The sequence below is a fragment of the Ambystoma mexicanum genome, chromosome 14 (genome assembly GCF_040938575.1).
Source record: "Ambystoma mexicanum isolate Mex_15411 chromosome 14, UKY_AmexF1_1, whole genome shotgun sequence".
Lineage (NCBI taxonomy): Eukaryota > Metazoa > Chordata > Amphibia > Caudata > Ambystomatidae > Ambystoma > Ambystoma mexicanum.
The window spans coordinates 12,965,604-12,993,234 of NC_090940.1; the positions used below are offsets into that span (position 1 = coordinate 12,965,604).

Consider the following 27,631-nt stretch of genomic DNA (forward strand, 5'->3'; position numbering starts at 1 on the left):
GACACAGCTAGGGAAGGTGAGCAGAGATACTACCAACATGTGAGAGGGACACAGCTAGGGAAGGTGAGCAGAGATACTACCAACATGTGAGAGGGACACAGCTAGGGAAGGTGAGCAGAGATACTACCAACATGTGAGAGGGACACAGCTAGGGAAGGTGAGCAGAGATACTACCAACATGTGAGAGGGGCACAGCTAGGGAAGGTGAGCAGAGATACTACCAACATGTGAGAGGGACACAGCTAGGGAAGGTGAGCAGAGATACTACCAACATGTGAGAGGGACACAGCTAGGGAAGGTGAGCAGAGATACTACCAACATGTGAGAGGGGCACAGCTAGGGAAGGTGAGCAGAGATACTACCAACATGTGAGAGGGACACAGCTAGGGAAGGTGAGCAGAGATACTACCAACATGTGAGAGGGACACAGCTAGGGAAGGTGAGCAGAGATACTACCAACATGTGAGAGGGACACAGCTAGGGAAGGTGAGCAGAGATACTACCAACATGTGAGAGGGACACAGCTAGGGAAGGTGAGCAGAGATACTACCAACATGTGAGAGGGACACAGCTAGGGAGGGTGAGCAGAGATACTACCAACATGTGAGAGGGACACAGCTAGGGAAGGTGAGCAGAGATACTACCAACATGTGAGAGGGACACAGCTAGGGAAGGTGAGCAGAGATACTACCAACATGTGAGAGGGACACAGCTAGGGAAGGTGAGCAGAGATACTACCAACATGTGAGAGGGACACAGCTAGGGAAGGTGAGCAGAGATACTACCAACATGTGAGAGGGACACAGCTAGGGAAGGTGAGCAGAGATACTACCAACATGTGAGAGGGACACAGCTAGGGAAGGTGAGCAGAGATACTACCAACATGTGAGAGGGACACAGCTAGGGAAGGTGAGCAGAGATACTACCAACATGTGAGAGGGACACAGCTAGGGAAGGTGAGCAGAGATACTACCAACATGTGAGGGGGACACAGCTAGGGAAGGTGAGCAGAGATACTACCAACATGTGAGAGGGACACAGCTAGGGAAGGTGAGCAGAGATACTACCAACATGTGAGAGGGGCACAGCTAGGGAAGGTGAGCAGAGATACTACCAACATGTGAGAGGGACACAGCTAGGGAAGGTGAGCAGAGATACTACCAACATGTGAGAGGGACACAGCTAGGGAAGGTGAGCAGAGATACTACCAACATGTGAGAGGGACACAGCTAGGGAAGGTGAGCAGAGATACTACCAACATGTGAGAGGGACACAGCTAGGGAAGGTGAGCAGAGATACTACCAACATGTGAGAGGGACACAGCTAGGGAAGGTGAGCAGAGATACTACCAACATGTGAGAGGGATAGAGATAAGGGTGAGAGACAGAATGTGAGTACACATAGTAAAAACATGTGAGAGGGACACAGCTAGGGAAGGTGAGCAGAGATACTACCAACATGTGAGAGGGGCACAGCTAGGGAAGGTGAGCAGAGATACTACCAACATGTGAGAGGGACACAGCTAGGGAAGGTGAGCAGAGATACTACCAACATGTGAGAGGGACACAGCTAGGGAAGGTGAGCAGAGATACTACCAACATGTGAGAGGGACACAGCTAGGGAAGGTGAGCAGAGATACCACCAACATGGGAAGGTGAGCAGAGATACCACCAACATGTGAGAAGGACACAGCTAGGGAAGGTGAGCAGAGATACTACCAACATGTGAGAGGGATAGAGATAAGGGTGAGAGACAGAATGTGAGTACACATAGTAAAAACATGTGAGAGGGACACAGCTAGGGAAGGTGAGCAGAGATACCACCAACATGGGAAGGTGAGCAGAGATACCACCAACATGTGAGAGGGACACAGCTAGGGAAGGTGAGCAGAGATACCACCAACATGTGAGAGGGACACAGCTAGGGAAGGTGAGCAGAGATACTACCAACATGTGAGAGGGACACAGCTAGGGAAGGTGAGCAGAGATACTACCAACATGTGAGAGGGGCACAGCTAGGGAAGGTGAGCAGAGATACTACCAACATGTGAGAGGGGCACAGATAGGGAAGGTGAGCAGAGATACTACCAACATGTGAGAGGGACACAGCTAGGGAAGGTGAGCAGAGATACTACCAACATGTGAGAGGGGCACAGCTAGGGAAGGTGAGCAGAGATACTACCAACATGTGAGAGGGGCACAGCTAGGGAAAGTGAGCAGAGATACTACCAACATGTGAGAGGGACACAGCTAGGGAAGGTGAGCAGAGATACTACCAACATGTGAGAGGGACACAGCTAGGGAAGGTGAGCAGAGATACTACCAACATGTGAGAGGGACACAGCTAGGGAAGGTGAGCAGAGATACTACCAACATGTGAGAGGGACACAGCTAGGGAAGGTGAGCAGATATACTACCAACATGTGAGAGGGACACAGCTAGGGAAGGTGAGCAGAGATACTACCAACATGTGAGAGGGGCACAGCTAGGGAAGGTGAGCAGAGATACTACCAACATGTGAGAGGGGCACAGCTAGGGAAGGTGAGCAGAGATACTACCAACATGTGAGAGGGGCACAGCTAGGGAAGGTGAGCAGAGATACTACCAACATGTGAGAGGGGCACAGCTAGGGAAGGTGAGCAGAGATACTACCAGCATGTGAGAGGGGCACAGCTAGGGAAGGTGAGCAGAGATACTACCAACATGTGAGAGGGACACAGCTAGGGAAGGTGAGCAGAGATACTACCAACATGTGAGAGGGACACAGCTAGGGAAGGTGAGCAGAGATACTACCCACATGTGAGAGGGGCACAGCTAGGGAAGGTGAGCAGAGATACTACCAACATGTGAGAGGGACACAGCTAGGGAAGGTGAGCAGAGATACTACCAACATGTGAGAGGGGCACAGCTAGGGAAGGTGAGCAGAGATACTACCAACATGTGAGAGGGACACAGCTAGGGAAGGTGAGCAGAGATACTACCAACATGTGAGAGGGGCACAGCTAGGGAAGGTGAGCAGAGATACTACCAACATGTGAGAGGGGCACAGCTAGGGAAGGTGAGCAGAGATACTACCAACATGTGAGAGGGGCACAGCTAGGGAAGGTGAGCAGAGATACTACCAACATGTGAGAGGGGCACAGCTAGGGAAGGTGAGCAGAGATACTACCAACATGTGAGAGGGGCACAGCTAGGGAAGGTGAGCAGAGATACTACCAACATGTGAGAGGGGCACAGCTAGGGAAGGTGAACAGGGATACTACCAACATGTGAGAGGGACACAGCTAGGGAAGGTGAGCAGAGATACTACCAACATGTGAGAGGGGCACAGCTAGGGAAGGTGAGCAGAGATACTACCAACATGTGAGAGGGACACAGCTAGGGAAGGTGAGCAGAGATACTACCAACATGTGAGAGGGACACAGCTAGGGAAGGTGAGCAGGGATACTACCAACATGTGAGAGGGACACAGCTAGGGAAGGTGAGCAGAGATACTACCAACATGTGAGAGGGACACAGCTAGGGAAGGTGAGCAGAGATACTACCAACATGTGAGAGGGACACAGCTAGGGAAGGTGAGCAGAGATACTACCAACATGTGAGAGGGACACAGCTAGGGAAGGTGAGCAGAGATACTACCAACATGTGAGAGGGACACAGCTAGGGAAGGTGAGCAGAGATACTACCAACATGTGAGAGCGGCACAGCTAGGGAAGGTGAGCAGAGATACTACCAACATGTGAGAGGGACACAGCTAGGGAAGGTGAGCAGAGATACTACCAACATGTGAGAGGGGCACAGCTAGGGAAGGTGAGCAGAGATACCACCAACATGTGAGAGGGGCACAGCTAGGGAAGGTGAGCTGAGATACCACCAACATGTGAGAGGGACACAGCTAGGGAAGGTGAGCAGAGATACCACCAACATGTGAGAGGGACACAGCTAGGGAAGGTGAGCAGAGATACCACCAACATGTGAGAGGGACACAGCTGGGGAAGGTGAGCAGAGATACTACCAACATGTGAGAGGGGCACAGCTAGGGAAGGTGAGCAGAGATACTACCAACATGTGAGAGGGGCACAGCTAGGGAAGGTGAGCAGAGATACTACCAACATGTGAGAGGGACACAGCTAGGGAAGGTGAGCAGAGATACTACCAACATGTGAGAGGGGCACAGCTAGGGAAGGTGAGCAGAGATACTACCAACATGTGAGAGGGATACAGCTAGGGAAGGTGAGCAGGGATACTACCAACATGTGAGAGGGACACAGCTAGATACTACCAACATGTGAGAGGGGCACAGCTAGGGAAGTTGAGCAGAGATACTACCAACATGTGAGAGGGACACAGCTAGGGAAGGTGAGCAGAGATACTACCAACATGTGAGAGGGGCACAGCTAGGGAAGGTGAGCAGAGATACTACCAACATGTGAGAGGGACACAGCTAGGGAAGGTGAGCAGAGATACTACCAACATGTGAGAGGGGCACAGCTAGGGAAGGTGAGCAGAGATACTACCAACATGTGAGAGGGGCAAAGCTAGGGAAGGTGAGCAGAGATACTACCAACATGTGAGAGGGGCACAGCTAGGGAAGGTGAGCAGAGATACTACCAACATGTGAGAGGGGCACAGCTAGGGAAGGTGAGCAGAGATACTACCAACATGTGAGAGGGACACAGCTAGGGAAGGTGAGCAGAGATACCACCAACATGGGAAGGTGAGCAGAGATACCACCAACATGTGAGAGGGACACAGCTAGGGAAGGTGAGCAGAGATACTACCAACATGTGAGAGGGACACAGCTAGGGAAGGTGAGCAGAGATACTACCAACATGTGAGAGGGGCACAGCTAGGGAAGGTGAGCAGAGATACTACCAACATGTGAGAGGGGCAAAGCTAGGGAAGGTGAGCAGAGATACTACCAACATGTGAGAAGGGCACAGCTAGGGAAGGTGAGCAGAGATACTACCAACATGTGAGAGGGGCACAGCTAGGGAAGGTGAGCAGAGATACTACCAACATGTGAGAGGGACACAGCTAGGGAAGGTGAGCAGAGATACCACCAACATGGGAAGGTGAGCAGAGATACCACCAACATGTGAGAGGGACACAGCTAGGGAAGGTGAGCAGAGATACTACCAACATGTGAGAGGGACACAGCTAGGGAAGGTGAGCAGAGATACTACCAACATGTGAGAGGGACACAGCTAGGGCAGGTGAGCAGAGATACTACCAACATGTGAGAGGGATAGAGATAAGGGTGAGAGACAGAATGTGAGTACACATAGTAAAAACATGTGAGAGGGACACAGCTAGGGAAGGTGAGCAGAGATACCACCAACATGGGAAGGTGAGCAGAGATACCACCAACATGTGAGAGGGACACAGCCAGGGAAGGTGAGCAGAGATACTACCAACATGTGAGAGGGACACAGCTAGGGAAGGTGAGCAGAGATACTACCAACATGTGAGAGGGACACAGCTAGGGAAGGTGAGCAGAGATACTACCAACATGTGAGAGGGACACAGCTAGGGAAGGTGAGCAGAGATACTACCAACATGTGAGAGGGACACAGCTAGGGAAGGTGAGCAGAGATACTACCAACATGTGAGAGGGGCACAGCTAGGGAAGGTGAGCAGAGATACTACCAACATGTGAGAGGGACACAGCTAGGGAAGGTGAGCAGAGATACTACCAACATGTGAGAGGGACACAGCTAGGGAAGGTGAGCAGAGATACTACCAACATGTGAGAGGGGCACAGCTAGGGAAGGTGAGCAGAGATACTACCAACATGTGAGAGGGACACAGCTAGGGAAGGTGAGCAGAGATACTACCAACATGTGAGAGGGACACAGCTAGGGAAGGTGAGCAGAGATACTACCAACATGTGAGAGGGACACAGCTAGGGAAGGTGAGCAGAGATACTACCAACATGTGAGAGGGACACAGCTAGGGAAGGTGAGCAGAGATACTACCAACATGTGAGAGGGACACAGCTAGGGAAGGTGAGCAGAGATACTACCAACATGTGAGAGGGACACAGCTAGGGAAGGTGAGCAGAGATACTACCAACATGTGAGAGGGACACAGCTAGGGAAGGTGAGCAGAGATACTACCAACATGTGAGAGGGACACAGCTAGGGAAGGTGAGCAGAGATACTACCAACATGTGAGAGGGACACAGCTAGGGAAGGTGAGCAGAGATACTACCAACATGTGAGAGGGACACAGCTAGGGAAGGTGAGCAGAGATACTACCAACATGTGAGAGGGACACAGCTAGGGAAGGTGAGCAGAGATACTACCAACATGTGAGAGGGACACTGCTAGGGAAGGTGAGCAGAGATACTACCAACATGTGAGAGGGACACAGCTAGGGAAGGTGAGCAGAGATACTACCAACATGTGAAAGGGACACATCTAGGGAAGGTAAGCAGAGATACTACCAACATGTGAGGGGGACACAGCTAGGGAAGGTGAGCAGAGATACTACCAACATGTGAGAGGGACACAGCTAGGGAAGGTGAGCAGAGATACTACCAACATGTGAGAGGGGCACAGCTAGGGAAGGTGAGCAGAGATACTACCAACATGTGAGAGGGACACAGCTAGGGAAGGTGAGCAGAGATACTACCAACATGTGAGAGGGACACAGCTAGGGAAGGTGAGCAGAGATACTACCAACATGTGAGAGGGACACAGCTAGGGAAGGTGAGCAGAGATACTACCAACATGTGAGAGGGACACAGCTAGGGAAGGTGAGCAGAGATACTACCAACATGTGAGAGGGACACAGCTAGGGAAGGTGAGCAGAGATACTACCAACATGTGAGAGGGATAGAGATAAGGGTGAGAGACAGAATGTGAGTACACATAGTAAAAACATGTGAGAGGGACACAGCTAGGGAAGGTGAGCAGAGATACTACCAACATGTGAGAGGGGCACAGCTAGGGAAGGTGAGCAGAGATACTACCAACATGTGAGAGGGACACAGCTAGGGAAGGTGAGCAGAGATACTACCAACATGTGAGAGGGACACAGCTAGGGAAGGTGAGCAGAGATACTACCAACATGTGAGAGGGACACAGCTAGGGAAGGTGAGCAGAGATACCACCAACATGGGAAGGTGAGCAGAGATACCACCAACATGTGAGAGGGACACAGCTAGGGAAGGTGAGCAGAGATACTACCAACATGTGAGAGGGATAGAGATAAGGGTGAGAGACAGAATGTGAGTACACATAGTAAAAACATGTGAGAGGGACACAGCTAGGGAAGGTGAGCAGAGATACCACCAACATGGGAAGGTGAGCAGAGATACCACCAACATGTGAGAGGGACACAGCTAGGGAAGGTGAGCAGAGATACCACCAACATGTGAGAGGGACACAGCTAGGGAAGGTGAGCAGAGATACTACCAACATGTGAGAGGGACACAGCTACGGAAGGTGAGCAGAGATACTACCAACATGTGAGAGGGGCACAGCTAGGGAAGGTGAGCAGAGATACTACCAACATGTGAGAGGGACACAGCTAGGGAAGGTGAGCAGAGATACTACCAACATGTGAGAGGGACACAGCTAGGGAAGGTGAGCAGAGATACTACCAACATGTGAGAGGGACACAGCTAGGGAAGGTGAGCAGAGATACTACCAACATGTGAGAGGGACACAGCTAGGGAAGGTGAGCAGAGATACTACCAACATGTGAGAGGGGCACAGCTAGGGAAGGTGAGCAGAGATACTACCAACATGTGAGAGGGGCACAGCTAGGGAAGGTGAGCAGAGATACTACCAACATGTGAGAGGGACACAGCTAGGGAAGGTGAGCAGAGATACTACCAACATGTGAGAGGGGCACAGCTAGGGAAGGTGAGCAGAGATACTACCAACATGTGAGAGGGGCACAGCTAGGGAAGGTGAGCAGAGATACTACCAACATGTGAGAGGGACACAGCTAGGGAAGGTGAGCAGAGATACTACCAACATGTGAGAGGGACACAGCTAGGGAAGGTGAGCAGAGATACTACCAACATGTGAGAGGGACACAGCTAGGGAAGGTGAGCAGAGATACTACCAACATGTGAGAGGGACACAGCTAGGGAAGGTGAGCAGAGATACTACCAACATGTGAGAGGGACACAGCTAGGGAAGGTGAGCAGAGATACTACCAACATGTGAGAGGGGCACAGCTAGGGAAGGTGAGCAGAGATACTACCAACATGTGAGAGGGGCACAGCTAGGGAAGGTGAGCAGAGATACTACCAACATGTGAGAGGGGCACAGCTAGGGAAGGTGAGCAGAGATACTACCAACATGTGAGAGGGGCACAGCTAGGGAAGGTGAGCAGAGATACTACCAGCATGTGAGAGGGGCACAGCTAGGGAAGGTGAGCAGAGATACTACCAACATGTGAGAGGGACACAGCTAGGGAAGGTGAGCAGAGATACTACCAACATGTGAGAGGGGCACAGCTAGGGAAGGTGAGCAGAGATACTACCAACATGTGAGAGGGGCACAGCTAGGGAAGGTGAGCAGGGATACTACCAACATGTGAGAGGGACACAGCTAGGGAAGGTGAGCAGAGATACTACCAACATGTGAGAGGGACACAGCTAGGGAAGGTGAGCAGAGATACTACCAACATGTGAGAGGGACACAGCTAGGGAAGGTGAGCAGAGATACTACCAACATGTGAGGGGGACACAGCTAGGGAAGGTGAGCAGAGATACTACCAACATGTGAGAGGGACACAGCTAGGGAAGGTGAGCAGAGATACTACCAACATGTGAGAGGGGCACAGCTAGGTAAGGTGAGCAGAGATACTACCAACATGTGAGAGGGACACAGCTAGGGAAGGTGAGCAGAGATACTACCAACATGTGAGAGGGACACAGCTAGGGAAGGTGAGCAGAGATACTACCAACATGTGAGAGGGACACAGCTAGGGAAGGTGAGCAGAGATACTACCAACATGTGAGAGGGACAGAGCTAGGGAAGGTGAGCAGAGATACTACCAACATGTGAGAGGGACACAGCTAGGGAAGGTGAGCAGAGATACTACCAACATGTGAGAGGGATAGAGATAAGGGTGAGAGACAGAATGTGAGTACACATAGTAAAAACATGTGAGAGGGACACAGCTAGGGAAGGTGAGCAGAGATACTACCAACATGTGAGAGGGGCACAGCTAGGGAAGGTGAGCAGAGATACTACCAACATGTGAGAGGGACACAGCTAGGGAAGGTGAGCAGAGATACTACCAACATGTGAGAGGGACACAGCTAGGGAAGGTGAGCAGAGATACTACCAACATGTGAGAGGGAAACAGCTAGGGAAGGTGAGCAGAGATACCACCAACATGGGAAGGTGAGCAGAGATACCACCAACATGTGAGAGGGACACAGCTAGGGAAGGTGAGCAGAGATACTACCAACATGTGAGAGGGATAGAGATAAGGGTGAGAGACAGAATGTGAGTACACATAGTAAAAACATGTGAGAGGGACACAGCTAGGGAAGGTGAGCAGAGATACCACCAACATGGGAAGGTGAGCAGAGATACCACCAACATGTGAGAGGGACACAGCTAGGGAAGGTGAGCAGAGATACCACCAACATGTGAGAGGGACACAGCTAGGGAAGGTGAGCAGAGATACTACCAACATGTGAGAGGGGCACAGCTAGGGAAGGTGAGCAGAGATACTACCAACATGTGAGAGGGACACAGCTAGGGAAGGTGAGCAGAGATACTACCAACATGTGAGAGGGACACAGCTAGGGAAGGTGAGCAGAGATACTACCAACATGTGAGAGGGACACAGCTAGGGAAGGTGAGCAGAGATACTACCAACATGTGAGAGGGGCACAGCTAGGGAAGGTGAGCAGAGATACTACCAACATGTGAGAGGGACACAGCTAGGGAAGGTGAGCAGAGATACTACCAACATGTGAGAGGGACACAGCTAGGGAAGGTGAGCAGAGATACTACCAACATGTGAGAGGGGCACAGCTAGGGAAGGTGAGCAGAGATACTACCAACATGTGAGAGGGGCACAGCTAGGGAAGGTGAGCAGAGATACTACCAACATGTGAGAGGGACACAGCTAGGGAAGGTGAGCAGAGATACTACCAACATGTGAGAGGGACACAGCTAGGGAAGGTGAGCAGAGATACTACCAACATGTGAGAGGGACACAGCTAGGGAAGGTGAGCAGAGATACTACCAACATGTGAGAGGGACACAGCTAGGGAAGGTGAGCAGAGATACTACCAACATGTGAGAGGGGCACAGCTAGGGAAGGTGAGCAGAGATACTACCAACATGTGAGAGGGGCACAGCTAGGGAAGGTGAGCAGAGATACTACCAACATGTGAGAGGGGCACAGCTAGGGAAGGTGAGCAGAGATACTACCAACATGTGAGAGGGGCACAGCTAGGGAAGGTGAGCAGAGATACTACCAGCATGTGAGAGGGGCACAGCTAGGGAAGGTGAGCAGAGATACTACCAACATGTGAGAGGGACACAGCTAGGGAAGGTGAGCAGAGATACTACCAACATGTGAGAGGGACACAGCTAGGGAAGGTGAGCAGAGATACTACCCACATGTGAGAGGGGCACAGCTAGGGAAGGTGAGCAGAGATACTACCAACATGTGAGAGGGACACAGCTAGGGAAGGTGAGCAGAGATACTACCAACATGTGAGAGGGGCACAGCTAGGGAAGGTGAGCAGAGATACTACCAACATGTGAGAGGGACACAGCTAGGGAAGGTGAGCAGAGATACTACCAACATGTGAGAGGGGCACAGCTAGGGAAGGTGAGCAGAGATACTACCAACATGTGAGAGGGGCACAGCTAGGGAAGGTGAGCAGAGATACTACCAACATGTGAGAGGGGCACAGCTAGGGAAGGTGAGCAGAGATACTACCAACATGTGAAAGGGGCACAGCTAGGGAAGGTGAGCAGGGATACTACCAACATGTGAGAGGGACACAGCTAGGGAAGGTGAGCAGAGATACTACCAACATGTGAGAGGGGCACAGCTAGGGAAGGTGAGCAGAGATACTACCAACATGTGAGAGGGACACAGCTAGGGAAGGTGAGCAGAGATACTACCAACATGTGAGAGGGACACAGCTAGGGAAGGTGAGCTGGGATACTACCAACATGTGAGAGGGACACAGCTAGGGAAGGTGAGCAGAGATACTACCAACATGTGAGAGGGACACAGCTAGGGAAGGTGAGCAGAGATACTACCAACATGTGAGAGGGACACAGCTAGGGAAGGTGAGCAGAGATACTACCAACATGTGAGAGGGACACAGCTAGGGAAGGTGAGCAGAGATACTACCAACATGTGAGAGGGACACAGCTAGGGAAGGTGAGCAGAGATACTACCAACATGTGAGAGGGACACAGCTAGGGAAGGTGAGCAGAGATACTACCAACATGTGAGAGGGACACAGCTAGGGAAGGTGAGCAGAGATACTACCAACATGTGAGAGGGACACAGCTAGGGAAGGTGAGCAGAGATACTACCAACATGTGAGAGGGACACAGCTAGGGAAGGTGAGCAGAGATACTACCAACATGTGAGAGGGACACAGCTAGGGAAGGTGAGCAGAGATACTACCAACATGTGAGGGGGACACAGCTAGGGAAGGTGAGCAGAGATACTACCAACATGTGAGAGGGACACAGCTAGGGAAGGTGAGCAGAGATACTACCAACATGTGAGAGGGGCACAGCTAGGTAAGGTGAGCAGAGATACTACCAACATGTGAGAGGGACACAGCTAGGGAAGGTGAGCAGAGATACTACCAACATGTGAGAGGGACACAGCTAGGGAAGGTGAGCAGAGATACTACCAACATGTGAGAGGGACACAGCTAGGGAAGGTGAGCAGAGATACTACCAACATGTGAGAGGGACACAGCTAGGGAAGGTGAGCAGAGATACTACCAACATGTGAGAGGGACACAGCTAGGGAAGGTGAGCAGAGATACTACCAACATGTGAGAGGGATAGAGATAAGGGTGAGAGACAGAATGTGAGTACACATAGTAAAAACATGTGAGAGGGACACAGCTAGGGAAGGTGAGCAGAGATACTACCAACATGTGAGAGGGGCACAGCTAGGGAAGGTGAGCAGAGATACTACCAACATGTGAGAGGGACACAGCTAGGGAAGGTGAGCAGAGATACTACCAACATGTGAGAGGGACACAGCTAGGGAAGGTGAGCAGAGATACTACCAACATGTGAGAGGGACACAGCTAGGGAAGGTGAGCAGAGATACCACCAACATGGGAAGGTGAGCAGAGATACCACCAACATGTGAGAGGGACACAGCTAGGGAAGGTGAGCAGAGATACTACCAACATGTGAGAGGGATAGAGATAAGGGTGAGAGACAGAATGTGAGTACACATAGTAAAAACATGTGAGAGGGACACAGCTAGGGAAGGTGAGCAGAGATACCACCAACATGGGAAGGTGAGCAGAGATACCACCAACATGTGAGAGGGACACAGCTAGGGAAGGTGAGCAGAGATACCACCAACATGTGAGAGGGACACAGCTAGGGAAGGTGAGCAGAGATACTACCAACATGTGAGAGGGACACAGCTAGGGAAGGTGAGCAGAGATACTACCAACATGTGAGAGGGGCACAGCTAGGGAAGGTGAGCAGAGATACTACCAACATGTGAGAGGGACACAGCTAGGGAAGGTGAGCAGAGATACTACCAACATGTGAGAGGGACACAGCTAGGGAAGGTGAGCAGAGATACTACCAACATGTGAGAGGGACACAGCTAGGGAAGGTGAGCAGAGATACTACCAACATGTGAGAGGGGCACAGCTAGGGAAGGTGAGCAGAGATACTACCAACATGTGAGAGGGGCACAGCTAGGGAAGGTGAGCAGAGATACTACCAACATGTGAGAGGGACACAGCTAGGGAAGGTGAGCAGAGATACTACCAACATGTGAGAGGGGCACAGCTAGGGAAGGTGAGCAGAGATACTACCAACATGTGAGAGGGGCACAGCTAGGGAAGGTGAGCAGAGATACTACCAACATGTGAGAGGGACACAGCTAGGGAAGGTGAGCAGAGATACTACCAACATGTGAGAGGGACACAGCTAGGGAAGGTGAGCAGAGATACTACCAACATGTGAGAGGGACACAGCTATGGAAGGTGAGCAGAGATACTACCAACATGTGAGAGGGACACAGCTAGGGAAGGTGAGCAGAGATACTACCAACATGTGAGAGGGGCACAGCTAGGGAAGGTGAGCAGAGATACTACCAACATGTGAGAGGGGCACAGCTAGGGAAGGTGAGCAGAGATACTACCAACATGTGAGAGGGGCACAGCTAGGGAAGGTGAGCAGAGATACTACCAACATGTGAGAGGGGCACAGCTAGGGAAGGTGAGCAGAGATACTACCAGCATGTGAGAGGGGCACAGCTAGGGAAGGTGAGCAGAGATACTACCAACATGTGAGAGGGACACAGCTAGGGAAGGTGAGCAGAGATACTACCAACATGTGAGAGGGACACAGCTAGGGAAGGTGAGCAGAGATACTACCCACATGTGAGAGGGGCACAGCTAGGGAAGGTGAGCAGAGATACTACCAACATGTGAGAGGGACACAGCTAGGGAAGGTGAGCAGAGATACTACCAACATGTGAGAGGGGCACAGCTAGGGAAGGTGAGCAGAGATACTACCAACATGTGAGAGGGACACAGCTAGGGAAGGTGAGCAGAGATACTACCAACATGTGAGAGGGGCACAGCTAGGGAAGGTGAGCAGAGATACTACCAACATGTGAGAGGGGCACAGCTAGGGAAGGTGAGCAGAGATACTACCAACATGTGAGAGGGGCACAGCTAGGGAAGGTGAGCAGAGATACTACCAACATGTGAAAGGGGCACAGCTAGGGAAGGTGAGCAGGGATACTACCAACATGTGAGAGGGACACAGCTAGGGAAGGTGAGCAGAGATACTACCAACATGTGAGAGGGGCACAGCTAGGGAAGGTGAGCAGAGATACTACCAACATGTGAGAGGGACACAGCTAGGGAAGGTGAGCAGAGATACTACCAACATGTGAGAGGGACACAGCTAGGGAAGGTGAGCAGGGATACTACCAACATGTGAGAGGGACACAGCTAGGGAAGGTGAGCAGAGATACTACCAACATGTGAGAGGGACACAGCTAGGGAAGGTGAGCAGAGATACTACCAACATGTGAGAGCGGCACAGCTAGGGAAGGTGAGCAGAGATACTACCAACATGTGAGAGGGACACAGCTAGGGAAGGTGAGCAGAGATACTACCAACATGTGAGAGGGACACAGCTAGGGAAGGTGAGCAGAGATACTACCAACATGTGAGAGCGGCACAGCTAGGGAAGGTGAGCAGAGATACTACCAACATGTGAGAGGGGCACAGCTAGGGAAGGTGAGCAGAGATACTACCAACATGTGAGAGGGGCACAGCTAGGGAAGGTGAGCAGAGATACCACCAACATGTGAGAGGGGCACAGCTAGGGAAGGTGAGCAGAGATACCACCAACATGTGAGAGGGACACAGCTAGGGAAGGTGAGCAGAGATACCACCAACATGTGAGAGGGACACAGCTAGGGAAGGTGAGCAGAGATACCACCAACATGTGAGAGGGACACAGCTAGGGAAGGTGAGCAGAGATACTACCAACATGTGAGAGGGGCACAGCTAGGGAAGGTGAGCAGAGATACTACCAACATGTGAGAGGGACACAGCTAGGGAAGGTGAGCAGAGATACTACCAACATGTGAGAGGGACACAGCTAGGGAAGGTGAGCAGGGATACTACCAACATGTGAGAGGGACACAGCTAGGGAAGGTGAGCAGAGATACTACCAACATGTGAGAGGGACACAGCTAGGGAAGGTGAGCAGAGATACTACCAACATGTGAGAGCGGCACAGCTAGGGAAGGTGAGCAGAGATACTACCAACATGTGAGAGGGACACAGCTAGGGAAGGTGAGCAGAGATACTACCAACATGTGAGAGGGACACAGCTAGGGAAGGTGAGCAGAGATACTACCAACATGTGAGAGCGGCACAGCTAGGGAAGGTGAGCAGAGATACTACCAACATGTGAGAGGGGCACAGCTAGGGAAGGTGAGCAGAGATACTACCAACATGTGAGAGGGGCACAGCTAGGGAAGGTGAGCAGAGATACCACCAACATGTGAGAGGGGCACAGCTAGGGAAGGTGAGCAGAGATACCACCAACATGTGAGAGGGACACAGCTAGGGAAGGTGAGCAGAGATACCACCAACATGTGAGAGGGACACAGCTAGGGAAGGTGAGCAGAGATACCACCAACATGTGAGAGGGACACAGCTAGGGAAGGTGAGCAGAGATACTACCAACATGTGAGAGGGACAGAGATGAGGATGGAGGAGAATGGGAATTCAGGTTAGCACAGATACTGTAAGTATGGGACAGAGATAAGGATGGGAGAGGCATAGGTTAGCACAAATACTAGTAACGTATGGAGTAGGATTCCTGCCTGAGCTAAATTGATGTATCAACAATTCAAGTGTTGAGGAATGTCTCATTATGCATAGAAACACTTGTGTACAGGTGTGTTATAAATATCATATTATATCATACTTTGTTGCTGCAACTGGGTCCCTCGGGTGTACACTCCTACTAGTACATGACTCCCCCCAAAACTACGTCACATATAGAAACCTAAAAGGTTGTGCAAACTCATTTGATTTCAGTCGTCCTATCTAATAATTCATAAGACCCCAAAACATGTAAACATATTATGAAAAATATAGAAAGTTAGTCAATTATATCACTGTACAACAAACTCGGTAAATAATATCACACTCATTTCACTGTAAATGTCACTTCTCTAGCCCAAGCAACCCACTTCTTCTTTGAATACCCTTTTTCCAAAGAAAATAGTTACATTTTCTTGGTTACACCGTACATGAGAATTTTAATATACAAAGCCTAAGTAAAAGGAATATGAACAAATGTTTTACGCCCATTTCATCATAATTGAATCTGTGCATTAAACTATCTCTGTGCCGACACGTGTTTCACTCTCACAATCTCATACAATTAGAGATCCCTAGTGAGCTTCTTCAGGGCAATCGATTCAAAAATAAATCATATAACCAAAATGATATATGTTCTATGTTAATGGCCTTGTCCGGTATACTGCTTAGTTACATCGCATATTGCAATCTGTTAGTAGTTAAGTGACATTGTCAACCTGACATATTAGTCTAATGTGCCGCCAACTCTTATGGCCACAAAGTTTCGCCTGTTGGGCATTCTCAAGGAGGTAAACAAATGTTAAGTATCCAAGGTTACAGGCTCCTAATTGTCCGTTAAACATGTGGTCTATCTTTCGCATTTTCCTTTCTTTGCAATTCCCAATTTATTTTCCATATCATTTTATCTTCCTGACAATGCAAATCTTCTTTCCATCGGAGTAGTAACGGTTAGCTACACACTGCAATATGTCATCTAACTAAGCAGTATATCTCACAAGGCATTTGTATAAAAATAGTTATTGCAACAAATCAATTTTGCATTATATGCCTCAGATGTGGAGTTGCGCTCTTAACAAGGAAACCTGTTCTATTCTTATTTAATAGGGCCCAGGTTGTAAACCTTTACTTCTGGTAAGCAGCACTCAGTACAAATCAGCACAACAGTATCAAACAATAGAAACCATTGGGAGGCGCTGGCAAACACAACTTAACAACCACTATGTTCTATGTTATTCATAATGACCAGTTCCACCCCAAAATATCCAAACCACAGCATAAAAGTTAATAAAAGGCAATAGAAATTAAAATAAAAGTGGAAAGAAGGAAAAAATGAGAAAAGAAAAATGAACCAGGCTCATATTAGAAGAACTTGCAAGTTAAGTGCAAGCAGAGTTTGCTACTCATGCTTAGTCACACATCTTAAATAAGCTATATTCAACCACACTTGTTAAATACTTATTTATTTTGCATTTGCAGCAGCATGCTAAACCCAAGGGCACCAAGGCGCTAGTTAATTTGCCACAAATGCAAAATAAATACATCGTTAAATATGTTATTCATCTAGATTACTGATAATGACTTATTAAGATCCCACAGTGTCCTCTTTGCTGCTTGACTACTAGTTGAGCTTCCCTTTTATGTGGGTTGCCTCAACAAATAAGTGCACATCCAGCCAAACATCTTGACATAAGAAAGAGCAGGAGGTGACTCCCTCTAGGACCCTCTATGGTCGGCCTTCCTTCATTTAGTTCAAGGCAGAGCAATTGCTTCCGGGACACGGGAGCTGCTACGATGTTGGTTATCCCCACCCTATTTCAATGTTTACAATACTTCCATGTTCATGTTTTGCCCCCCCCCCCGACACCCTCACAACTTTTCCTCTTTTACACATGTAGAGCTTTACTCAGAGTTTGGCGGTATTTCCAGAGGAATGACCATAACGCTCACTTACTGTTACTGCCAATTGGTCCCACAGATTTACCGTGGGAATATGGTGGCGGTGACACAGTGTCAGTCTCCATTTTATGGGTACATACAACTCCATGGGGATTTTGGCGGATTTACCACAAACATTAATTCCGCCATGCTATATCCACTGATTTATGGCCTTGAATTCTCCCTAGAGATAGATCCTTCCCTTCAATGGTGCGGTAAAAGTGTCAGTAATGGAATTACCACCATGTAGTTACCGCAGCACCAACATTGAAAAGATTCCCATAGAATTAATGCAGTCCCTGTCTCTGTGGTCCACAATGAGGCAAACACGCCCTTCACATGTCATACTATAATTACAGCTTTTAGAAAACGGTGTAGCCCCTTACTGCATGCGAGGGCGGTACCTACCTTCTCGTGAAGCTTGGTCTCATGGTAACAGATGGCTCTGTTGTAATAGGCAAGTGAACAGGTGGGGTCCATCTGAACTGTTTTCGTGAGATCGTCCACTGCCTGGCTGTAAGCCTGCAAAGACACACAACGTCCATCATCAAACGCACTTGACAACACAATGGCACCCGAGAGAAAGTTCATTCACACCTGCAGACTGAGCAAGCACATAGACCTACCCACACACCATATATCATGCTAAACTCAGAACCTTACTATGGCCCCCACATCTAGATGGGCACCACACAGGGCTACTTACACACTGACCCTCACGAAGGCCGCGCCCCAGCCAAAGGGGCTACACGTCATCAGCAGTGACCACCTTGGGTGGCGTGGCGGCACAGGAAATGGCAGAAGGACAGCCCTAGCATTTCCTGTTTATCGTCTTCATTTTTTGTGAATTCCAGGCATGTTTTTCCAGTGTTTACATAAATATTTACAACCTCTGTTTTTCAGCGTTTAACCATTTTTCCAGACACAAACATCTAGACAGTGTTTTACCAGTGCTCACAAAATAAATGTTGCGTTTATCTCTGCATATAGAGCATGCAGGTGCTTTATAAAGGCAAACACCACAGGCTATACGTACACAGTTCAGTTTGTTGCCGAAATATTACATCTAGTATTCAAGAGAAAGAAAGTGAAGGAGGGTGCAAGAGAGGATGTCAGGAGGGAGCGGCAAGGCAGAATGGACAGGAAGTGGGAAGGCAAAAGAGAGAGAGATAGGCAGAGGCAATATTGGTCTAGTAGAATGGGGGTGAGGACAATATCCCTGAAAGCTGGAGTTACAGAGAGAGAAGAGCTGCAGGGAGGTCCGAGGAGGAGAGGCTAGAAAGAGGGAGAGGGAGAGGGAAAAGTTGGAGAAGGGCAGGATAGAGTAAGAGCAGGAAGCGATAGAGCAAGGAGAAGAGGAAGGGAGAGCTTTGAAAAGAAGGGGCAGGAAGACTAGGCAGAAGAAGCAGCAATAGAAGCGGTGGGGTTCTTGGTGGAAGGTACCTGTTTCAGTATTTTTTACTTTGTGGGCGGTCTGACACAGAGTGACTATAGTTGTCAGGGTCTCGACTCAACGGCGCACGCAGCTCGTCCGCCGCCCCTGCTGGCAGCTCCAGTGGAAACTCGGGCAAAGCCGATCCTGGCTCAAAACAGGGAGACCTACATAGCCCATGAATGCCTTGCGTCACTCTGTGCATCACGTGATGCCAGCATGCTCTACCTTTCCACCGCCGATGGGAAATGTTGCATCTTACCTGCAGCATTAAAACAAGCTCCTGTGCTCCTAAACTGCATTGCAGTGAATTGCCTCCTCTTGGTACTTGTTTCCAACGTCTTGCTTTGATTCCTGTTGCTGGCTTGTTCGTTGCTACTCCCCTCGGATGGGTCTCTGCCTTGCGCTTGTTTGTTTTGACTTCCTTGGAAACATCTGGCTGTCTACCTGATTACTGAGTGGCCTGCTTTGTTGGACTTTCACCTGGGTTTCCCTTTTTTGCTCTGGTTCAGCTACTGGTATTGCTGGTGACTTTGCATGGATTCTCTCCCTTGTGTCTTGGATCTTGCCTGGTCATTTGATGGTTATTTGGATCACCCTTACTTCCATTAGAAGCGTCCTCATGCCGTTCAGGAGTAGGTCCCCAGCGTTTCCTGGACTTATGGTAGGGATTGCACACTTGTGCCGTTCGGGTTAGTGTGGTTTGGACTTATTGAACTGTTCGTCCATTGTCAACTAATGTCGGGTGGTTTTCTGGTCTATGGACTTCCAATCACTGGTAGGAGGGTTCCACAACTTAGGTTCAACAGCCTTCATGCACAGAATACAGGTAGGATACGGGTGTTTGGGGGGAGCGGATATTAGCAGAGGCTGCTGAGCTCTAATAGTATTTATACCAACTGTTTGTGGGTCCTCCAGCCTTTGCACCGGAGCCCCGAGCCTGGTGGTATTATTCATAATCCGCAGGCTGCGCTCTCAGGAGGAAAGTCTCCCTATAGTAGGAGACCATTCAGTTCTGCCTTGTGTGGGACCTCGGCTCAAGACAGATTTAGGAGCCTACATCTGTATCTACTTATGGAAGCTTCTGCTGATCCAACGGCTGCGTTGATGCAACCCTTCAATGCTCTTCTAGCTGGTCTGGCAATAGCACATGCATCACTCCATCAACATATAAATGCTGTTCAGGTTCTAGTACACCCCCTTCCACCAGATGCATTTGGGGTACAGCAGGTGCAGCGGAGCCTGTTTTATTGTTACCTCCCCCACCAAACCCGATTACCCCACCAATGGTCTTACCATCACCTTTTCCATTGGTGCCCCAGAATGGTTTCTAGGCATCCAGTGGCTTCGGACACACAATCCGATTATCAATTGGGTCGAACAAACTGTCACCGATTTGTCTCCACAATGTCAAGACCATTGTTCCGACACCTCAATGACCTTACACTGTCCCCCCTGTTTGGCTTTATCAGGGTTACCAAGGGTGGGAGTCGTTGCACAGGATCTGACCCACTTGTTCACTGAAGTGTATATTTCTTTTTTGGATGTATATTTGACAAAAAACAAGCAGAACAGTTACCTCAACATCGGGAGAAAGACTGCCAAATAGAACTGGTTCCCAATGCTACTTTCCCTCATAGGCGTATCCATTAACGGGAAAAGAGGATCAGATACCCAAGGAGAAAATTGATAATGCTCTGAAGATCGGCCATATCCGTCTGTCCTGTTCCATGGCTGCTTCGCCCATATTCTTCGCCCCCAAAAAGGACGTTGGGCTTCGTCTGTGTGTTTACTACAGAGTCCTGAAGCCATAACCATCGAAAACCAATTCCCCATCCATTGACTTTTGAATTGATAGACCAGCTGCAATCCTCTTCAGTGATTACCAAGCTGGATCTTCGAGGGTCCTACAATCTGGTTATGGAATGTCGCAGTGACAAATGGTAAACAGTATTCAAAACTCGCTATGGGTTAGATGAATACCAGGTTATGCTCTTTGGGCTATGCAATGCCCCGGTTACCTTCCAGTACTTAATGAATGACACCTTCAGGGACATGTTTGACCAGTTTGTGGTGATATATCTCAATGATATCTATTATTTTTTCGTCCACCATTGAGCAGCATACTGTCAGGTTACTGCGGGGAAGATACTCAAGGAAGGGGAAGGTGATTCACAAGGTTGGGGAATGTTTAGCCTATTGGAATTAGGGGAAACTTTATTGGTGTGTGAGAAAACAAAACTGTTTCCTTAGTGGAGGTTTCATCAGGAGACGGGAGTCATCCATTCCAAGATGTTGGGAACTTCCCTTGACTCTGATTGGCTGAAGGTTAAAGAAAGGCAGCTTGGAATGTTCAGTGGAATTCTAAACTGCCTTTCATTCAAGACATTCACTGAGCAGGTCACAGCAAACCATAGCCCCCGACTAAACAGAGAATAAGCAGCAACATGAAGAAATCATAGGAGAAGAATGATCTTCAGGGACCACGTAAGCGAAGTGAATTTAGTTTAATTTGTTTCCACAATGAAAGTGCATTCTAAAGGAAATGTACACTAGGTTGGTAAACGTAAGTAGTTGGCCTGAAATGTAAATATTTAGAAGTGCTTTCAATGTACTTAGCATAGGGAAATGGTGAGATTCCAGGTAATTCAGAAGACCTGGAGCACGGGTGCCTGTTACCTGTTTCCTCAGTCTCGCTACAGTATAACATGAGCGGTAAAGCGTATCTAATCGGCTTCAGTGTCAATGCCGAGGAGATCACAGTAAAGAAACTTTATGCGCACGAAGGCACAGTGACATCAAGCAACTCAGCATCCTATCAACCTGATGAGCAAAAACAAAGTGAGCGCAACGGCGCAGTGAAATCTCCACAGAGGTGGAAAGGAAGCAGAGCGCGACAGAGAAATCAACACAGAAAAAGTCTAAGACCATACAGAGAAAGTCAAGAAAAATTACACAGGAAGAAGAAAAGATAATACAGAAAACATCTTTTAAAAACAGAAACAGATCAAGAAAGTTCAGGAACAGACAAAGTTCACCATTGTAAGACAATAATTAAACACTAGAGAGACATCCATAGAATCTCCCTTACTGAATCCTTCAGTGAAGAGGTTCAAGTACACAGTACCAGCAATCTTTACAGAGAAGATTAGTGAGAGGATTCAGTGGTGTCTACGAGCTCATAGAAGAAGCAGACAGGTAATCAGGAGCAGAGTTTACTTGCAAGGGAGAAGAGGGAGTTAAGGAGGTAAGAAGCTAATAACCTCTAGCATTTGGTTTCTAGTTCAACAGCTTTCGACCGGTGAACAGAGGGAGAGAGTCACAAGCAGTGTCCTGTCATTTTTTATTTTCTCCCCTTCCCCTTTCCCTCCCGGGGTTGTTGGCTCAGCAATAGTTACTAAGACTTGTGGAGTCAACAACTTCGTAGAAGTTAGTGGGGTTCTTCTTCAGCCTCTGTGGGATCAGAAGCTGGGACCTGACACATATACAACATGTCAAACAATTGTTACAAAGTTTACGTGACAGCGCACTCTTTGCCAATGCAGTGAAATGTATTTTCCACACTTCAGAAGTGGAATTCCTTGGCTTCAATATGACCCCCAGTGGCATACGCATGAGTGAGAATAAAATCAAAGCTGTCCTTAATTGGCCTCTGCCTACTACACTCAAGGCCTTACAGTAATTCTTGGGCTTTGCCAATTTATACAGGCGGTTCTTTCTCCTCCATAGTGGTTCTGTTGACCTGCTTCACCAGCCCCTCCGTTCCTTTTGTCTGGACTGGACAAGCACGGGTAACCTTCCGGATGCTCAAGCAGGCATTCACATCAGCCCCGCTGTTGCAACACTCTGACCCCTCTATCTTTTCTGGTAGAGGCTGATGCATTTGCTGTGCCCCTCAGTTACTTCACATGAGAGAAACAACACTATCATGAAGCGATAGTTGTTAGCTATTACGGCTGCGTTCAAGGAGTGGCAGCATCATCTTCTGGGTGCCAAACACCCGATAATTGTCTATACGGACCATCGTAACCTCCAAGCCCTAACTCGTACGAAGTGTACTAACGCACACCAAGTCTGCTGTTTTGGTGCGAAGTGTACTAACGCACACCAAGTCTGCTGTTTTGTTGCCATGTTCAACTTTGTTACTTATCGGCCTGGTGTTCAACATGGGAAAGCCGATGCTCTTTCCCGTATTTGTGAAGGGACCCCGATTCCTTCAGACCTGTGTTCTATTCTACCAAAAGATACAGGCTCATTACGAGGCCGGTGGTAGCCATGCCGGTAAAACCGGCAGGCTGCCACCGGACCCGTAGTGAATTACCAGCGCTGGACTTGCCGGAATTGCCGGGGCATTACAGCCCAGGTGGTCCGCTAAATCCAGCGCTGGCAATTCTGTAAATCCCCATTCCCGTGGACTCCTATAAGACTCCACGGGAATGGGGACAGCGGAAACACTGGCACCATGTCGTAATGGTGCCGGTGTTTCCGTGCATCTCTGCGGGCGGGTGCCGTTCCGCCTGCCAGGTCAGACCAGGTCAGGTTGGGACGGCACCCGCCCACAGAACTCATAGTTTGCCAGTTCGGAAAACGGTGCTGGTACGGTTCTACCGGCACCGTTAATTCCGGACCGGCAAACTTGTAATGAGAACCACTGTCATTTGTGTGTGTACAGCATCTGGTTCTATTCTGGACGAGGTTTGCCAGTGGACGAATTAACACGCTTGAGATATAGACACTCTAAATGCCACTATACATGAAGGCCTTACATGATATATGATATGATATGATGTGGCATTTATAACGCGCCTGTACACAGTGTTTGTAGGCGTGACAAGACAAGTAGGGCGAAACAAAGGGAGCAAAAAATAACGATCTTACTAGGCCTTATGCCATACATGATCGCGCAGGTGCGGGGAAGAAGGAAGGGGAGTAGTTCCCGGAGGGAGAGGAAGGGGGAAGTGCAGTTAACTCACAAGTGCAGCCAGCGGGTGGCTCATAAGTGCAGAGAGAAGGACTGTAAGGTTGTAGATACAGACACTTAAGTGCTGGGGAGCAAGGAGGCAGTGCGAGAGCAACTGGACATGCAGGAGCCTGGGCCCGGGTTCAGAGGGTGACCAGGTGACCAGTGCGCAGAGCAGTCAGGGACATCAGCAGGGGAGAGGAAGAGAGAAAGCGGAAGCGAAAAGGAAGGTCTTGAGTTGCTTCAGGAACCGGAGGTGGTTCTGCCCAAGTTTGAGCCATTCATACATAATCGGCTATACATACCAACACAAGCTGCACGGCTGTTGGCTCTGCAGAGTTCACATGATACAAATCTCACTGCTCATCAAGGCTAACGTAAAGCCCTGGAATACCTACAGTGTTGGTGTTGCTGCCCTCAAATGAAAAAGTATATTATGGATTACATCGTAACTTGTGCCATATGTACTCAGTGCAAATCACCCACAGGTCACAAAGTGGGTTCTCTCCAGTCCATGCCTGTTCCGCATAAGCCATTTTTGCATAGCTGTGCAGAGATCGGTGCCTATGCAGGCGTTCTAGTCACAGGCAGACCCCCCCTTTGCATAGTACGTCATGGGTCAGTGCTTATGCTGGCCTGTTGTTCACAGATAGACTCTCCCCTTTTCATAGAGGTGCAGAGATAAGTGCTTCTGCAGGCCCATTATTCACAGCTAGACTCTCACCTTTCTATAGTACACCATAGATCAGTGGTTGTGCAGGTCCATTATTCACAACTAGATTCTCTACTTTGCATACAACTTCACGGATCACTGCTTAGGCTGGTCCATTATTCACAGTTAGATTGCCACCTTTACATAGCTAGCTGCGCAGAGACCAGTGATTATGTTGGCCTGTTATTCTCAGGCAGACTCTCACATTTGCATAGTGGTGCATAGACCAGTGCTTATGCTGGCCTGTTATTCACAGCTAACTTGGTTCCCACCACTTTTGAATTTAGCCAAACAAAAATTGTAATGATTTGGTTAACACTGCTTTTGAATTTAGCCACACTAGAATCATACTGAGTTTGTTGTTTAGATTTAGTTTACACGTGCACGGCTACAAACCATACACCATACACCAGAGCAAACATGGAGCAATATAGAATGAAGACCCGACAATAAAACTACTCAACACCCAGAGATGGTATCTTGTATATTCATCGAAAGTCTATCCGTCAAATGCTTTTGCATCGAGGGGTTTGCATCGAAAAAATATGCAGCGAATTGATGTTTTTGAGAGGTAAATGGTTAAAAAAAAGTTGGTGGGTTTTAAAGGGTTAAAAACAGGACGTAAGGGGGACACCCATTAAAAAGAAATGCATTTGATGCATATTTTTTCAATGCAAAGAATTCGATGGAAATGTCGCTTGATGCAAAAAATTGGATGGGTAGACCATAATCCCCCAGAGATCACCAGAAAACAACTAACCACCCCTCCTTCTCTTCTCCACACGGTCACAAATCTCACGTTGTACACACAGCAAAATCTCACGTGCTGGCCTGTTATTCACAGCTAGACTCTCACCTTTGCATAGCTGTGCAGATACCAGTGCCTATGCTGGTCTTATTCACAGCTAGACGTTCACCATTTGTAAGGGTGTAGAAGGAAGGCTCGGACAGAAAAGTGGCCTATTTTTAGCAATAAACTTTATTAACCAACTAGCAGTTGTACCTGTGCTACGCACGGTAATTCCTACTAAAAAATACCTACCCACATGCTAAATTTCAGGTTTTGTAGCATGTTGGGAAGTATGCTGAACATTTTCGAACAGACACACACACATAGCCACAAATGTCGCTTTTATAGATAGATAGATAGATAGATAGATAGATAGATAGATAGATAGATAGATAGATAGATAGATAGGTGGGAGGGTATGGGTGGAGATAGATAGGTAGGAAGATAGATAGAGAGATAGATAGATAGATAGATAGATAGATAGATAGATAGATAGATAGATAGATAGATAGATAGATAGGCATGGGTATAGAGATAGATAGATAGATAGATAGATAGATAGATAGATAGATAGATAGATAGATAGATAGATAGATAGATAGATAAATAGATAGATAGAGATAGATAGAATGGTTGGAAATATGCCCCTCTATCCCTAAATACTACGAGGGGTTTCTCTGCCTGAAAGGAAACTAAGGAATATGTCAGGATGCCAAAACAAAATGTCTCCAACCATTGTGTCCAGAAACCCTACTTCTGTCCCTAACACTAGTAACCCTAAATCAACTGTGTAGGGTTGGTCTCTTCCAAAGTAAAGGGTTCATGATAACTCTTGCCAACAGAAATGTTCCCAATGTCTTGGTTGGTCCAAAAGACAAAATACATGTTCTGCCAGGTAAAAGTCCCAGGTTTCGAGGGGTTTGCTCCTTTCCCCTGGATTCCTTCTGCTAGTACTTTCCTTTCCTTTGGTTTCTACAGACCCTGTATCTTCTCAGGTAAATGTCCCTGTATTTTATATCTTCATAAGGGTGCAAGTCCCAGACTCGTAATTCTTTATAATACTGACTTGGCTTATTGCCAAGCATGGGGTTTCATCAAAACAGTCTCTCCTGTCTTCAGGGTCCTCGACCCTCTTATTCTCAAACTCTCTTTTGGGTGGGAGTCCCAGACTCCTGATGGATGAACATAATAGCTTGGTTTACTCTCCTGCCAAGTATATGTCTGTCAGGTCCAGGGGTGTCAGAAGTTGACTATCCTTAGGGTTGAAAGGGGTTTTCTGGGTCTTTTTATTTCTGAAACTTTATTTCAAGTATCTCTTTGGTTTCGACCTTTATTGTTTTCAGGGTAGGCAATTATTCCAGGTCAAGATGGAGGAAGTGACTCTGCACAGTGATTGGTCCATGTCAGAACAAAGGCTGAGTGCACAACATTCTGAACTGCCTTGCATTGCCTTTGCCCTAGTGGCAGGTCAGGTTTATGTTACTTCCCCTTAAATTAGGCCCAAGAATGTCTTCACCATCATGGCCAGGAAGGCAGGAGCAGGAGTCTGCAAGGAGGGTTTTCTGAGCAGGAGAAAGCAGCTGCAGCTACATATGGCAACTAAGTTCTAGATTTTCATTAAACTTCTCATGTCGTTTGTGAGAAGATAAATAGTAAATAGTTGCTTTTGTCTGCTACCAAAAATAAGTTACTTAACGTAAATATAAGACTCGGGCAGCGTGTGCGGCGCAAAGGCAGCGTTACATTTCCAATTTCCATGCTTTAAGTGACAGGAAGTGCGTATGAACAATGGTGACAGTTGTCGCGTCGGAGTTACCTCCCGCATCTGCAATGAAGGATGGTCTGGCATTTCCAGTAGCTGCTGAAGGCAGCCACATGTCAGGATTTGCCTGGAGACGTGCGCGGAGGACAGGCGCAAGCTGCAAGCAGTGCTTTCCACTGAAGCAGAGTCTGGATGCCCTGCAGTGGGCATTCTCATATCTGCACGTGTGCAGCATAAAATAAACTGTGTTTGCGTGGTATGTTTTCTTGATCAGTTTTTCTGGAAGGATTGTGGTTGAGACTGTTCTTACTATCAATCCAGAGAGCAGGCATCTAAGTTTGTGTAATTACAGTATATTGGGCAGAAGAGCCAGGAGCAACAAGCAGGAAAACGTGGTCTTCTTCCAGTGAACTGAAAAGGTGTGTTCTCAGAAGACTTGTTTTAAAAAATAAAAGAAACTTGAA

At 48.4% G+C, this 27,631-nt stretch overlaps 1 protein-coding gene across 1 annotated transcript in view; it reads right to left on the reverse strand.

Annotated features, from left to right (window-relative positions):
• TTC6 (tetratricopeptide repeat domain 6) overlaps nt 1–27,631 on the reverse strand; it is a 1,171,050-nt gene that overhangs the window by 471,841 nt on the left and 671,578 nt on the right. The window contains exon 22 of the mRNA XM_069638410.1: nt 17,920–18,033. Within this exon, the coding sequence (XP_069494511.1) occupies nt 17,920–18,033 (114 nt within the window). The remainder of the gene's footprint in view (nt 1–17,919; nt 18,034–27,631) is intronic.